Source organism: Pan troglodytes, chromosome 10, assembly GCF_028858775.2.
Source record: "Pan troglodytes isolate AG18354 chromosome 10, NHGRI_mPanTro3-v2.0_pri, whole genome shotgun sequence".
Classification (NCBI taxonomy): domain Eukaryota; kingdom Metazoa; phylum Chordata; class Mammalia; order Primates; family Hominidae; genus Pan; species Pan troglodytes.
The window spans coordinates 12763674-12780506 of NC_072408.2; the positions used below are offsets into that span (position 1 = coordinate 12763674).

General features: G+C 43.3%; 1 protein-coding gene across 2 annotated transcripts in view; it reads right to left on the bottom strand.

Moving 5' to 3' along the window:
• Positions 1-16833, bottom strand: part of ANO2 (anoctamin 2) — a 380970-nt gene that overhangs the window by 24192 nt on the left and 339945 nt on the right. For both annotated transcript variants that reach the window (XM_024347643.3, XM_024347642.3), the window contains exon 20: positions 12154-12299. In XM_024347643.3, the coding sequence (XP_024203411.3) occupies positions 12154-12299 (146 nt within the window). The remainder of the gene's footprint in view (positions 1-12153; positions 12300-16833) is intronic.

Genomic DNA, 16833 nt, shown 5'->3' on the forward strand with positions numbered 1-16833 from the left:
TGTGGTGAAGTGCTGTGAATCAATAAGACACAAATCTCACCCTCAAGAAGCTTCCATCACAATTTAGTGAGTATCATGACCCTGGGCCATTGGTCTTCAGGTGAGAAGAACTGACAATCACATCATTTATTTATCTGAATGAAACGGTGATAAAACTTTACCAAGAGATTCTTTCGGGACTTGTCACTAAACTCTTCCGGGATTAAACTTGGGCCTACATCTTTCTGCTCAGGAGGAAAAGTCAAATGGCTGCAAGTGTCCAGAGAACTTAAGCTTGCAGCTCTTAAAGCAAATGAAGAATTTCCTCTCATCAGGCCCTGAGGAAAACCCCACGACAGGGCTGTGAGGGGCCTGTGGCAATGGAGCTTTGAAGCCCCATTTTGGGGTAGGGGACAGTGATGATTAATGTCATGGCCAACTCTTGGGCCAGTTTTCTTTCATCCCCTCCGAGATGGGGGAGTGGGAGACGATTCCTAAAGTCCTTCTTAGTAAGCCCTTCAGGAAAAGGTTTGATATTGGAGATTCCCTCGAAAGCCGGCTGCTACCCTCCCAGGCTTCTCCAGCTTAATCCCTCCCTCTCAGGTTTCCCTTTGTCTGGAGCCAGCCCATCCCCACACCCACCGGCCTGAGGAGGCTCCCCACCCCCACGCACCTCCTCAGGCTGATCCCAGCCTCCCTTCACCTCGCGGCCCCTCCCCCAAGCCTGCTGGGCCCCAGCCCAGGTTCCAGTTCAATTTAGAAAAATGTAAATATAATACATCTCCCCCTGCTGCCTCCCTCCGTTGATGACCTGCCCCACCATTCCTACTGACAGGCCCAGAGTGGGCTCAGCGCACTTCCTGTCTGCATGGGTGGTCCTGGGGATCTCAGGGAAAGAGGCTGACAGCTGAGAGCTGGGCCGGGGATCACCATGTCAAGCACACCAGAGGCGGGGGGCAGCTTTGGTTTCATTGCTCTCATTTTTGTTCAAAGTCCAAGACATGGGCCCTTCTGGAATTGGGGAGGTCTAGCCAGTTGGGAAGGAAGGAAGAAACCTCACTTCATTCCATCCTTCCACAGAAGCCCAAGTTCCTATAGGTCTTGAAGAAAGTCTCCCATGGAATGGTCTGGAAAGGGGCTCTAGCCTCAATTCCACTAGTGAGTCATCTGGGTGACCTTAGGCAACTCACATTACCCTGGGCCTCTTGGTTTTGAGGTGCATTGTTCAACTAGGACGTATGAACTATCATGTCATCACTGGAAGGCACCCTGAAGGTCAGCTGGTCTCGTGGTCTGAAACTTATTATTCCTGTCAAGACACTCAATGAAAAATGATGACCTGCACTTCCATTTGTGTATGCTGAAATGTCCCTTCCTCAAAAAACATCTAGAAATCTAAGACAGTGAGGGTGGCACTGACTCTGTTTTACCTTGTATTTCTAAAACATTGGCAGTAGTGCATTACTTGTGATACATTGCACAACTGGTTTTGACCACAGACCAGTGGGTTGCATCACTGCAGGGAAAAACTCATTCTCTGGTCTAATTCCCTATAATTTCCAGGAAAAAAGGGAAGCCAGGGAAATTATACGACGCCATGCCCTAGGCCACACTGCTAGATAGAAGCAGAGCTGCATTTTCACCCGAGTCTCACCTGACACCCTGGGAACATGGGAAGGAGAGACGCTCACTCTGCCTACAATGATCATCTAAAGATAAAAGAGGCAGCAGATGTGAAGGGGCTTTTACTTCAAAGACAAGGGTGCAGAGAAATCAGAAGTAATGATAAGGTGACTACCACCAAGTCTTAGTTATCCATGGAGATGGCAGAAACTATTGCCCCCAACGAAGTTTTGATATCTGCTGTGGACTTCAGTCTTCTCTCCCACCAAGCTAGTTCCCAGAGCTGCTGCTATCTTTGAACTGCATGGGTGGGTTCACATTACACCTTCTCTTATTTCCCTGGCTTACTCGCTAGAAAGGAGTGCCTAATAGGCCTGGGATGGGGGAGGGGAGGAGGCAGAGGAAGAAAAGGGGTGGCAGGAGAGGGAGACAGGGAAGGAGGAAGAGGAGAAAGAGAAATAAGGATATCCACCTCTCTTGATAATCCACTCACTGGATTATCAGCCCATAAATAAATGAGAATTGACCACGGCTCAGCATCACTAGAAAGTGAGATTCCGTTAGCCTAGGTAAGAGAAAGCTGAAGACATAAATGATACACTCATTTATTCAGTTACCCCCCTTTACAGGCTTACCCAATATGTTTTTAGTGACTATGCCCTGGGGGGGGTGCTGGGCAAGGCCCTGCAATTTGAAGAATCGGCCCTTGGGAAATTAATTACCAAAGGCATCTCTATTTTAGGAGACAGCTTGTCTGAAATCCTGTGGGGCAGGGGGAAGGGGGAGGTGGTAAGGAGCAGGTGGCGCGAGAGCTGGCTTTGGATGCACGCATGAGAAGGCGCAGGCAAGCCCAGGGCCGGGAGAGCACTCAGGACAGGCAGGGCAGGAGGGAGCTGTAGGGTGCGGAGGATTCACTTTCCTGGACCACAGGACATGGAGAAGGACCTAGGATTAAATAAAGGAGAAGGACGCTCTGGGAGGGCCTCGCTAGGAGCACGGGAACCCTGATGGTTTTTGGACACCGGAGGGATACGACCAACACTACACCTCGGAAGGAATAAATGAGGCAGTGGCGAGACGGTGGTGGCTGCAAGTGGCTGTGTTGAGGATGTAGTTAAAAAAAAAGAAAAAGAAAAAGCACCAGGGAGGAGGCAGAGCAGACACAGCAGATTCCTAAGATACCCTATAGCAAGCTTGTCCAACCCCTGGCCCATGGGCCACATACGGCCCAGGACAGCTTTGAATGTGGCTCAACACAGATTCGTAAACTTTCTTAAAACATTATGAGATTTTTTTTTGCTCATCAGCTATCATTAGTGTTACTATATTTTATGTGTGGCCCAAGACACTTCTTCTTCCAATGTGGCCCAGGGAAGCCAGAAGATTGGACACCCCAGCTCTAGAGGAAAGATTGTCGACACAGCAAGCCCACTGGATGGGAGGCACATGGAGACGGAACAGAGAATGAGCAGTGATGTTAGATTTCTCAGCCAGGGGCCTGGAGGATGGTGGGGCCATTAACGTGGCACAGAACTCAGAAAACAGTCAAGGGTATGAAGCCTGCAAGCAGAAAGGCTTAGAAATGTTTCCCCGAAATGGATTCTGGTCTGGGCCCTTCCCTGCCTTGTTTGAAGTCTCGAGACAAGCCTGGGGCAGTAAGCGGGAGAAGAGCCTCCTGCATCCAGTTCAGAGTTTGCTTGGCCTCAGTAGGTGGTTTCTAAAACCCAAAGACAAGGCCAAAAGAATGAGGAGAGCAGGCGATCTTCGAGCACACCTCTCTGCTGGTCAACCGGAAGCAGCAAAGACCTAGCCTCTGCAGCAAGCATCACTAGGCAAACTATTTTCTAGAACAGTAGGTTCTTTCTTACAACTGTGTGCCCATATGGGGGCCAATGGAATTTCCCCTTTGTCCTGGGAAGGTCTGCTGAAAAATCAACTCACAATAAGGCAGATTAACAAGAGAAAAAACTAGCGGCCGGGCGTGGTGGCTCACACCTGTAATCCCAGCACTTTGGGAGGCCAAGTCGGGCAGATCACCTGAGGTCAGGAGTTCGAGACCTGGTCATGGTGAAACCCCGTCTCTACTAAAAATACAAAAAATTAGCAGGGCGTGATGGGAATGCCTATAATCACAACTACTCGGAAGGCTGAGGCAGGAGAATCGCTTGAACCTGGGAGGCAGAGGTTGCAGTGAGCCAAGATTGCGCCACTGCACTCCAGCCTGGGCAACAAGAGCGAAACTGTCTCAAAACAAAACAAAAACTACCAATTTGTTACTGCTATGCACATGGGGAAAATCACAGAGTGATTGCCCAGTATCACAATGTAGTACAGGTGCTTACATACCCTGCTTCTTAGGGGAAAGGGTGTGGGAAGTGCGGATGATTTTAGGGGAATAGTAAGTGATTTCAGAGGAATTTCATGGGCTTAAAGAACATGCAATGGTTTGGGGCAAAGTCTATTGAATCTGCAGAGCAGACAATGATTTGTAACAAAAGTCTGTCCAGGTTTGTTGACCGACTTTAGTCTTCTTTCCTGCAATGTGGGTTCAGTTCATGAAAACTCAGGGAAGGGATTGGAAGTAATTGTTCTTTTCTTTAGTAGGTCCAGACTTTTAGGCAGCTAAGGGAAATTCAGCCTGCATGTTGAGAGAGGTAGAGGATTGAGAGAAGGGTGGGAGAGATTGTTCTCCTTGGTAGGTCTGAATGGTCCTTACATACATAGGGGAAAAATCTCCTTTAGCACTGTTCATCTCTAGGATCTTTAAATCAAAATACTTACTATGCCAGGGAGTCATACTTTGGGGTGAAGTTCCCTGAGCTCCTTCACACATCTCTCTCTCACACCAGACCCTGAAACTCTGGAGGGAACAGGCATGTCTGTTGTCTCTGCGTCCCCAGTGCCTGGCAGCAGTGCAGACACCACAGCGCTGCCCCGGGGGAGGGTAGGAGGGGAGTCACTGCAGAGGCAGGGATGTGGCCTTGGAGTTGAGGTCAGAGCCAAGTCTGAAAGAGATCATCTCACCCTGTCCACTAACACTAATGACTTGACCCCTTAGGGAAAGGGATAAATTAAAATCAGAGGTGACTTTTCTTTGAGGGAAACTCTGATAATAAACATGGTTCACTTTGGTCTTAGGAGACTAAAATTATTGCACATTAAAAATTACACAAATAGGTCCATAGTAAAGAAGGTGGCCCACAGCTCATGGGATCAAGAGAAGCGGGACTTCTATTTCTCTACCAATGAAGGAAAAGGACTTATGAGGCCATTCATTTAATAATTATTTCATTGAGTTATCAGGTTCTAGTACCCATGCTGAGTGTTGTGACTAGAGAGGAATAAGACATTGTCCCTGTCCCCAAAGCACTCACATGTTTGAAAGGGTGCAGGTACAGGAGAAGAGGGGAAGAGAAAAACTGAGGATGGGAGAATGAGAAAATGGTGCCAAGGGCAAATGTGTCTGAGCCTGCAACACTCAGCAAGCAGTCACGGGTAGGCGACATGGCATAGGCAAATTGGACGTGAGAGTGTGAGATAACCAGATACACACACGCAGGCCCGCAAGAAGATGCAAAACAAGAGCCAGCTTGGGATGACCTCATCTGCTACACTGGGCGTGTGAACTTTATCTGAAAAGAAGTCTGTAGCGTTGAAGGATTTTAAGTAGAAAAATGAATATAATCTGGCTTGCATCTTTTAAAAGCCGTTCTAAAAAGCAAGAAGGAAAGGTAGAAGGAGTGAAAAAGAAGCAGGGAGTCAACTTAGGATGCATTTCCAGTAATTCCAAGGAGAAATGGTGAGGGTTCAAATAAGAATCCAAAATTCTCAGTAGAGGCAAAGTCAGCGAGGTAAGTATCCACAAATAGAAACTCTCCCCAGTTAGGGTTCATGCAAAGTCAGAAAGTAGTCATGGAGGTTAAGAGTCCACAGGCGTTCCTCCTGAACCCAGAAGCTCAGACTTGCCATTTCAGGAGACAACTTGAAAGCGGCCACAAGAGCTTTAACATCTGGTCTCCGAGAGGAACCTGCCCTATGCATTTCCTTGACATGGTGATTTCTACAGGCCTTGGTGCACACTTCCAGAGAGGAGGAGAGGCTGGGGGTCTCTGCCTTTCAAAATAATTATCTGGCTTTTACTCCAAATGAATGAATAAGTAAACATGCAATCATGGATGCACTTCCCTTTCTGTGAGGGTTTGACAGGATATAAGCTCATGACCAAGAAAAATAAGATCTGCTCTCATGACTGTGTGAATGAATGACAGAAGAAATTCATCTCATCACCCACAGTAATAGCCCAAGGGCCTCAAAACTGTGGTTGCATTTAAGAAGCTGGGGGAAGGCTGTAAGGGAGATAATTGAATTCCTGAGGCAGGATTATAATAGCGATTATTTTTTGGATGACTAGAGGAACAAAAGCTTGTGGGTTTTAGATAAACAGATGACAAAAAGAGCCCATCTGAGAGTCCAGACTTGTCAATAGAGCCCTGAGGGCTTAGAGTTTACTGAAAGGACAAACATCTTGGAGTGTTTAGAGCTCAGGCTTCTGATTCTTAGGTATGCCTTGGGGTCTGGTACCCTCATTCTTTAATAATTAGGGCACAGCCTACACTCACAGTACAGGAAGAACCTCCAGAGATCACCGTATTCAGGAGCTTCAAACTGTTTTCAGTCAAAAACTTTCTAGATTTGAGAGAAACTGAACTCTGGACAATAACAACGGTGGCCAATGTTCATTGACAGTCTACATGTGGAAGCACTCTACTTGCATCAACTGATTCCCAGAATAGTCCTATGAGGTAGGTGCTATTATCATCAAACCTACTTTTCAGATGGGAGAATTGGACCTGGCTGACTTTAAGCCTCAAAACCAGAGTCATGTAGCTAGCATGCAGCAGGGTTAGGTTTGAAAGCCCAGTGGTTCAACGGCAGTACCACCCCTAACCACACTTAGCTGCTCGATGAACTTTAATGAGGGTTATTCTGCAGCTCAGTCTTTGTACTTGAGAAAAAGTATGTCCTTAAAGGATTAAGAGGATAGTCCAGAGATAAAAGAGATGAACGAAACCTAATCCAGAAAACATTGTCCTCACACTTAATAAAATATGAAATAAAATAGCCATGTCTCTAAAACACATCTCTTAAGATTGAAAGTCATAGCAAAATAGACTAAAGAATTATATGAGCCAATCCAGCTTGAAAAACCCCTGTATGATTCCTCTTCCAGATAAGATTGCATCAATATCAACTGAATTGTTGACTCAATCAATATCAGGAACAACCTGAATTGCTCAAGAGACTGTCCTGGTCTCCAGACTTGCTCCTCCCTCCAGGTGCTTAATAAATGTTTGACGAATGAATTGATAAATGAATTCTTGCACCTGTGTTTTCTCTTTTCCTCCTGAGCCTTACTATCCCTCCTCTGCACTTGCTGCCCAATTTCCCAAGCAAAGAGTATACAGTCACCACATTGGCCAAGATTTTACAACTACTTCATATGGTCTGATGTGAAATGCAAACCTGTCTGGTCTTCAGGGTTTTCCACTAATCCCAGGTCTGTATCTGAACCTTCCATACCTCAAAACTACCATTTGCTTTTCCTTGTCAACAGGTACTCGTGGCCGGGTGTGGTGGCTCATGCCTGTAATCCTAGCAATTTCAGAGGCCAAGGCGGGAGGATTGCTTGAGTTCTGGAGTTAGAGACCAGCCTGGGCAACACAGTGAAACCTCACAGCTACAAAAAAATCAAACAAATTAGCTGGGTTTGGCGGTGCATGCCTGTAGTGCCAGTTACTAGGGAGGCTGAGGTGAGAGGGTCACTTGAGCCTGGGAGGTCCAGGCTGCAGTGACCCATGATGGTGCCACTGCACTCCAGCCTGGGTGATGTAGCAAGACCCTGTGTCAAAACAAAACAACAACAACAACAACAACAACAGTTACTCATGGCCAGGAGACTCGCTGCACTTGCCAGTCCTGTTCCTTGGAATGCTCTTCTCTGTTCTTATCATCCATATGTAGATCTCCAGAATCAGAAGAGATCTTGGGATTACTAAATCAACCTCCCACCTACAGCTGGAAACCTCTTCAGAACATCCGTAGTTCACCATCAATTAAGCCCTGCTTTGAAAATGTAAATCCTTTACTTGTCTTGTAAAGTTATTATTATAGAGTTAACTCTGTCAAGAAACCTTTTCTCATTAATTAGTGCATGCATGCATTCATTCATTCCCTCATCTTTGTGTATCAGACATACCGAGTGTTTGAGTTTTGTTTTTGTTTTTTTTAGAGATGGGGTGTCACTCTGTCACTTAGGCTGGAGTGTGCAGTGGCACAATCATAGCTCACTGCAGCCTCAGACTCCTGGGCTCAAGCAATCCTCCCACCTCAGCCTCCCAAGTAGCTAGGACTATAGGTGTACAACACTACACTCTACTTTTTTTTTTCTTTTCTTTTCTTTTTCCTTTTTGTAGAGACAGGGTCTCATTATGTTGCTCAGGCTCATCTTGAGCTCCTGGCCTCAAGCAATCCTCCTGTCTCAGCCTCCCAAAGTGCTGGGTTTATAAGCATGAGCCACTGCACCTGGCCTGGAGTGTCTGTTATATGCCAGGAAATGTGCTAGACTCTGGAGGCTGTGAAGATGAATAAGCCATGGTCCCTACCTACTGCTCTTTAGAGTCATCCCTTGACTGGGTCTGTTGAAGAACATATATGTAAGCAATACTACCATAATTCAGTAAGATGCCATCAGCGTGTGTACCAAACACAATACTAGGACAGAAACAAGTGATGATTTCTCTCAAGAGGAACTGGGGCTTGACCTGGGAAGACTTCCTAGAGGAAGCACCGTGTAAAACTAAGCTAAGGATGAGTCTAGAATATTCAGGTCAACAACGTGGAATGGAGTGGCGTAGGGGGCTGGGAATCCCAAGCTTCCTATACACTGATAATTCTTTCATATCACATGACTTCAGGACTCAGGATATTAAGTGATTTATACTCACTGAAAGGGTATTATCATATATTGCCCATGCCTGGGTGAATTGTTCTTATTCTTTCAGAAAGCAATTTGGTAAAATGAATCAAGAACCATAGAATGACCATACCTAATCACACCTATGTGAATCTATCTGGGTGAAATAATAATATAAACAAAAGATTATATGCACAAAGATAGTGCTTATAAACCCAGCACTTTGGGAGGCCGAGGCAGGAGGATTGCTTGAGGCCAGGAGCTCAAGATCAGCCTGAGCAACAAAGATAGAGGATTAAAATAGGGAGAATTGTTAAATAAGCCTTCACTGGAAGATAGGCAAGTGAACTATGGCATGCTTATTAAAGGGATTATTACACAGCTATTCATTTTGAATGTTATGTGATAACTTAAAATATTTATCCATATAATGGGAAATAAAAAATAAATGTGAGTATGATCAAAATTTTATTTTTAAATTCATGTACATACAAAAAGGGTCTAAGAAACAGCACCAAAATGGTTTAAAAAAATTAAAAGGTTGGATTTGGGAGACATGTTCTCTTCTGTTTTCAAGATTCCAGGTATAAGATTGTTTTATTCATTTTAAGGTGTGGGGTTTGGGGTTTGTTTTTCTTTCTGGTTTTTCAGTCTATGGTCTGAATCTCACTCTCTACAATCTTGGTGTGAATTCCTACCCAAAGTCACCAAGTAAATCTTCTAGTTCTTTACTTTTTTTTTCATTCTTCTCATTTCTTGGTAAGCACCCAAGTTGAAACACATAATAACATGGTAGATGTGTATTCAGTGGCATAGCCCTGACAAAGTAGAGTATGTTTCCCTAACTCTGCCTTCCTCAGGCTTCAAGACCATTAAGAGGAATAACACTGGACACTTAATACACAGCTTTTGTATGTGTTAGGCCCTCTTCTAAGCACTGTATTAGCACTAAGCACTAAGACCCTCTTCTATTCACAGATACTAATTCATTCACTACTCCTGACAATCCTATGATATTATTATCTTTTTTTAATAGGCAAGCAAATCGAGACACATAGGAGTCTTGATAAGGGCAAGTGGATAACTTACACAGGGTTACCCAGCTAGTTGGTCAAAAGCTGGGATTTGAGCCCAGGAAGTATGGTTCAAGGGTCTCTGCTCCTCTTTGTTGTATTTTAATGTTTTATTTCTCTTTTTTTAACTTTTAAGTTTAGGGGTGCAAGTGCATGTTTGTCACACAGGTAAACTTGTGTCATGGGGGTTTGTTGTACAGATTATTTCATCACCCAGGTATTAAGCCTAGTACCCATTAGTTCTTTTTCCTGATCCTCTCCCTCTTCTCATCCCCACCCTCTGATGGGCCCCAGTGTGTGTTGTTCCTCTCTGTGTGTCCATGTGTTCTCATGGTTTAGCTCCCACTTATAAGTGAAAACATCCAGTATTTGGTTTTCTGTTCCTGCATTAGTATGCTAAAGATAATGGCCTCCATCTCCATCCATGTTCCTTCAAAGAACATGAACTCATTCTTTTTCATGGCTGCATGGTAGTCCACAGTGTACTATGTTTTCTTTACCCAGCCTATCATTGATGAGCATTAAGGTGGAATGTATTCTTTGCTATTATGAACACGTCTATATACATAAACTAGAAAACTTTGGGGTCTCTGCTCTAATCACTCAAAAGAGGAAGCTTTGAAATAGCTGAACAGACAAGGTTGACAAGCATGTGAAACCCACACAGCTAATTGGTGGCGGCGGAAGTGGGACCACTGGCGTCAGAGGGTGGAGGCAGACAAACAGATCTCAGGGGTTCCTAATGTAGGCCCTTCCCCAAATGGAAGTCCCAATCTCTGGCAGCACTTTCTTTCATTCTGGGTGAGAGAATGGCAGATGCAGAATGGCGTCTGAAATATGAGCAATATCCTTTGTGTAAATACAGCATCAGAGAGGGATTAGAGGTAGCTCTTAGCCAAACATGAAAGGCATAAAGGGGCTACACGTTTCCTTAAACCAGGTTTTGATATTTTCTTTACATGTTGTTTCTGAAGCAGACTTAATGATTGTTTGTTCTCTGGTGAGTTGTTTCAGATTACAAAGTTGAGGCTTTCCCTAGAATTGTAGACATCCCAGGGCTAGGACAATATTTCCATGGCCGTCTGATCTAGACCCTGCCCATTACTCCACTGCTAACAAACACATGCAATTTCCTATAACAGAATAGGAGGAATGCCCATTAGAAATGATGAGTGAGGTATCCTGTGCACAAAAAGGTACTGATGGCCCTCTGCTACAAGTGACTAGGTGAAGGGAGCAGGAGTCATATGCAAACACAGTGATAGGTGCAATGATACTAAGCACTGAATTAAACATTGAGTGATTTTTTTGATGGATCTTATTGATGGTTCCCCATTGAGTAAATGTTTAGAATGTTTAGACATTATAGCTAAGATCTTTATTTATTTATTTTTGAGACAGACTCTCACTCTGTTGGCCAGGCTGGAGTAGAGTGACACAATCTCAGCTCAGTGCAAGCTGCGTCTCCCAGGCTCAAGCAATTCTCGTGCCTCAGCCTCCCAAGTAGCTGGGATTACAGGTGCCTGCCACCATTCCTGGCTAATTTTTGTATTTTTAGTAGAGATGGAGTTTCACCATGTTGGCCAGACTGATCTCAAACTCCTGACCTCAGGTGATCCACCTGCCTCTGCTTCCCAAAGTGCTGGGATGACAGGCATGAGCCACTGCACTCGTCTTATACCTAAGCTCTTGATCTTTGGTATCCTATGCTTTTAATTCATTAGCCCCAAGTCTTGGAAAGAGACTTCTCAAACATCCATCCCAATAGAAGATCAGGATTATAGTCAAGTAGCCAACAGTGCAAAGGCAGCTGGCCTAAGTTGGGACCCTTCTCATAATAAAGAACTCATGGCTTCCAAGCCACATCTAAAATGATTGTGTTCCATCAGCCTGTACTACGTGTGCTCCTGCCTTCAAGCCTTATCGAAAACAACTAGAGGCTCTGCAACTAGAAATACACCTCTCACTCCCTACCGAAATAGACCCAACTTTTTGTTAAAAAGCTTTCATCTTATCCAGCCTTATCTGATCAAAGTAGGGGATGCTCTTATATATTCTCCAAGTCAAAATGTAGATATCCTTGACCCAAGTGTCATCGGATACTTTCCATGAAGGAAGACTTTCATGGAAACTATATTCTTAAATTTCAGATTGTACTATTTCCCTTTCAGCTTTATCAATAATAGAAACCATGGAAAGGGGCCTGAGAGATCAAACTTTAGTTTATAGATGAGGAGAGGAATCACAAGGAAAAGAGAACATCATCCTAGAATTTTCCACCAAACTGTTGACTAAGCTGCTCCAGGTTCTCCTCCCAGGTCTCTTTCTGCCCCATTCTTCTCAACTTTCATGTGGCACTGAAGGGAACACTGAATAGCCATGAAGCTCATGAAGAAGCAGAGGCTGTCCCAGTCATTTTCCCCAATCCCCTACCTTCCCCCTTCAACCCCACAGACCCCTTGTCTGAACCTGCCCCCAGTGGAAGGCAGGACCATGGGTTCTCACTCATTTCCATGTACTCCGGAGTCAGTCCTGTGTATGGTTCCAAGCTGTAGTCTAGGTCCCACTGCTCTGGATGTTTCGAATGGGCAGAATCAGTTTCTCCAGCTTCGGTCTCATCTTTCAGCTTTCGAAATAGTTTCTTTAGCTTCCTGGAAAAGAAATGGATTAAGTTACAAAAAGCCTCTGGAGAACAGGGTTGGTTTTGCAGACAGAAAAAAGAAAAAGAACACAAAAGTTTTGACACTAAAGCCATCTCTGATCCAAAAACAAGTAGAGATAGAGAGACACTAAAGAGACTACTTTTCTCCTAAAGGCAACCTGAGGAAGTCCTTTATCAAGATCGTGCAGACTCCCTCCACAAAGGATGAGGTTTCTTCAAACCCCAAAAAACTTTTGAATTCTTCCTGCTGTCTGACAAGCAACAAGAGAGTTGGCCCTTCCTGCCAATGCTGAGACGGCACCAGTCCTATTGTCCAACAGGTGATCTATCCACCCTCTTCATGGGGGAACACAGGGCTGTTCTCCTCCTAGGTGAAACATTTTTCAGGTCTCAATAACATTAATAGCATCATCTTTCCATTAAAACCAAGCTAAACATTGCCCACCACTACTATGGACTGAATGATGTCTGCTGAAATTCATTTGTTGAAGCTCTAATCCCCAATGTGACTGTATTGGGAGATATGACTTTTAGGAGGTAATTTAGATTAAATGAGGTCAAAAAGGTGGAGTCCTAATTCAATAGGATTGGTGGCTTTATGAGTAGAGGAAGAGAGAAAGGGATATCTCAAGACCATCTGAGGACACAGAGAAAAGGCAGCTACCTGTAAGAAGAGCCCTCATCAGAAATTCAACCCTTTTCGACTTTGATCTTGAACCTTTCAGCCTCTAGAACTATGAGAAAATAAATTTCTGTCAGTTAAGCCTATGGCATTTTGTTACAGCAGCCTGAGCAGACTAAGACAACTACATTCAGGACTTTTTTGGTCTAGAATGATAATAATGGCCCAATTTCTCAGGGTTGAAATAAGAATTAAGTGAAACAATGTTTATACAGTCCTTAGCACAATATCTGGACACAGTAAGCATTGAATAGATGATACCTATTATTATTTTTAATACCGAATGCTAAAATACACCTTAGGGTGGAGTTATTTCATACTTCCCATTGATGCACAATGTACAGGGAATGGAATTGCAGTTTTTGCAATTACTTTTTAATGGCAAAAACTGCAATTACTTTAAGCAGCAACCTAATAGTTGGGAGACAGTAAAATGGTAAGAATCAAAGACTTGAAGTGTTTAAACGGGATTTTGAAGTCCATGCTTCATCTGGATGTAGGAACCTCCCCATGTCCCCCAACATTCTTCACCCAAGACCACCCAACCCCTGTGTAGATATTTCCAGAGGAGCACTTCTGGTATGATTAGGCATCCCATCCTTGTTTGAAAGTGCCTCTAACAGCTAATGAAAATCTAATAGTTCAAAATAATGTTTTGATCAGTTTCTGGTCTAATATTCCTATTTCCTATCAAGAGGATGTAGTATAGTGGATAAAAGTCTCATCTTTGGTGTCAGAAATTGTATAAAACCAGATTTCACAAATCACCAACTATATGTCCATGGGCAAGTTATTACAACTCTATAAGCTTTAGTTTTCTTATCTTTAAAATGGAGAAATAAATATTAACTTACCCATAGGGTGAGTTAAAAGACATAATCTATACAGCATGCTTCATTTAGGGCTTGATACATGTTAAGAGCATGTACCAAGATACATGCTGTGATAGACATTTATCAAGATAAATAAAGATAGACAAATATATCATTGTTCCTATTATCATCTTTATCACAGAAGGACTTAAAGAGTGAGCTGAAATTCTTTAGAATTTCATAAGAAAAATTTCATAGTAAAAAGTTTCTAAGAAAAAAGTAAGCAATAATTCTGTGATAATAAAAAATTGAAAAAAAAACTAGATGGAGCCTACAGATTCTGAAGCTAAATATGTGAGCTGGTTGTGATCCTGCCTGTGAGTCAGAACAGAAGGAGAGGATGCAGGAAAAATCAAAGAGAGAGAGAAGAAAAGAAGAAAGGAAAGTGAGGGAAGTCTAGAACCAGAACTCAAAGTGAGACTTCTCCTCCATGAACAGTAATCAGATGACGTGTTCAAATCTTTAGTAAAAAATTAGTGGTTTTGATTATACATAGAAAATTGAATATAAACATATATTTATCCACTTCTGAAATGCCACTAAAATACCAATGAATGAATTTTAAAAAGTATAAAACCACAAATTAATGAAAATAGTCATGAATATAGTAGTGTGTGAGGAATGTTGATGAATATCTTGGAAGATGGACAGTGTACGAGGGAGTCAGCAAAGCTGTGTGACTGGTATCAACTGTTCACAGTGGAAGATGGTAGAGAGAAACAAGCCAACTCATGCTGTAAATCTCAGAAAGGCTCAGGAGTTGGAGGCACCAGGTATCCCCAAGGCAGGGGGTGGTGACTGGTCAAAGCTCTGCTTAAGGAACAGTAGACGCCAATGTCTCTGTACGCATGTTGCCTAGGTGACTAGCACTTCCTAATACCAACAGGAGCAAGAAGTTTATTCTGAAGAGAAAAATGAGCCAGGAAAAATCTAGATCCGAAATGAATTCAATAAAATGACAGAAAGATTAAAATCAATACTATCTCTCGGAAAAAAAGTAGAACAGACATAGAAATGGGCAATAGGAAAGAAAACATTAAAAAATTAATTGATCTAGGAACTCTTTTTTTTTTTTGAGACAAGAGTCTTGCTGCATAGCCCAGGATGGGGTGCAGTGGTGTGATTTCGGCTCACTTCAACCTCTGTCTCCCAGGCTCAAGCTATCATCCCACCTCAGCCTCCCAAGTAGCTAGGTCTACAGGCATGCACCACCAGGCCCAGCTAATATTTTTTGTATTTTTAGTAAAGACAGGGTTTCACCATATTGCCCATGCTGGTCTTAAACTCCTGGGCTCAGGTGATCCACCCACTTAGGCCTCCCAAAGTACAAGGATTACAAGCATGAACCACCACACCCGGCCTGAAACTCCAACACTTAATCAGAAAGAGAAGACAGAGACAATGGTGGGGAAGAAAGTGCAAAAGAAATAAAAGAAAATGTCCCAGAGGTGAAGGACATGCATTTTCTGATTGGAAGGACCCACTCAGCATAATGGTGAAAAAAAAGCCTCCAGCAAAACATATCGTCATGAGATTTCAGAACTTTAGGAATGATGGAAAGGATTCTAAAAGCTTCCAGATCCAGAGAAACAAACATAGATCCTCTACAAATAATTGGGAATCAAAAATAGGTTACAATTCTCCAGATCAGCCCTTGACACTAGAAGACTCTGCAGAAATGTATTTACATTCAGAAGGCAAATAATTTTCAGCATAGACTCCTATACCCAGCCAAAGTATAGACGAAAGTCAAAGACAGACTAAAGACACTTTTAAGTATGCAAGGTTTCAAAAAAATGAACTTTCTATGCATGCATCCATTCTCATGAAGCTCCTGGAGGATGAATTTCACCAACCAAGGATATAAAGCAAGGAAGAAAACATACAGAATCCAGCAAACAGAAACCCCACAAAAGAAAGAAGGTATTGAAGCAACTCAGCTTGATAGCTCTATAGAAGGTTTAGCAAATGAGCAGTTCTGGTTTGCCCGGGAGAACAGAGGATTCCTAAAAATCATCTCCAGGAAAAAAAAATGTGACTAATAAGACATGTGATGTGTTTGATGAAATAATCTCACTGGCAATGGGGACATTTAAACAAAAGTGACCAATAACGACCAATAAAACAAGACTGACCAATATAAGAGTGTTATAAAGGGAGAAGTTTAGTGATTATGAGAACATAAAATAGAGTCCTAACCTGGCCTAAGGCAGCGAAGTTCTCTTTGAGGAAGAGATGTGTAAACTAACTTAATTTATTAAATAAATAATTTACTCTTATTATTTAAGACTAAATAATGAAAGATGGTAGAAGAAGAAAGAGAAAGGTGGAGAGAGTGTGAGGGGCAAAGAGGTTATTCTAGGCAGGGAGAGTTATTTATGCAACAGCCTAAGGCAAATGTGAAAATGGCTCATAGAAAGGACTGAAGGGAATTCAAAATGCTTGCAGCATAGAGTACAATCAAGAAAATCATGAGGCCGGGCGCAGTGGCTCATGCCTGTAATTCCAGCACTTTGGGAAGCCGAGGCGGGCAGATCACGAGGTCAGGAGATCAAGACCATCCTGGCTAACACGGTGAAACCCCGCCTCTACTAAAAATACAAAAAATTAGCAGGGCACGGTGGTGGGCGCCTGTAGTCCTAGCTACTCGGGAGGCTGAGGCAGGAGAATGGCGTGAACCTGGGAGGCAGAGGTTGCAGTGAGCTGAGATAGCGCCACTGCAGTCCGTCCTGGGTGCAAGAGCGAGATTCCATCTCAAAAAAAAAAAAAAAAGAAAATGATGAAAGGTAAGTCTTGAAAGGTAGTGTAGGCTCATGGCATCAAAGACCTTGTACACCATATTATGCAGTGGTTCAGGCGAGAGATTATGGTAGCAGAGTCTGGGGTGATAGCAACGGACATGAAGGGAAGTAGATATATTTGAGACATGCATAAGAGGTAGAATTAAAAAGTGGATGGTGGATCGTACA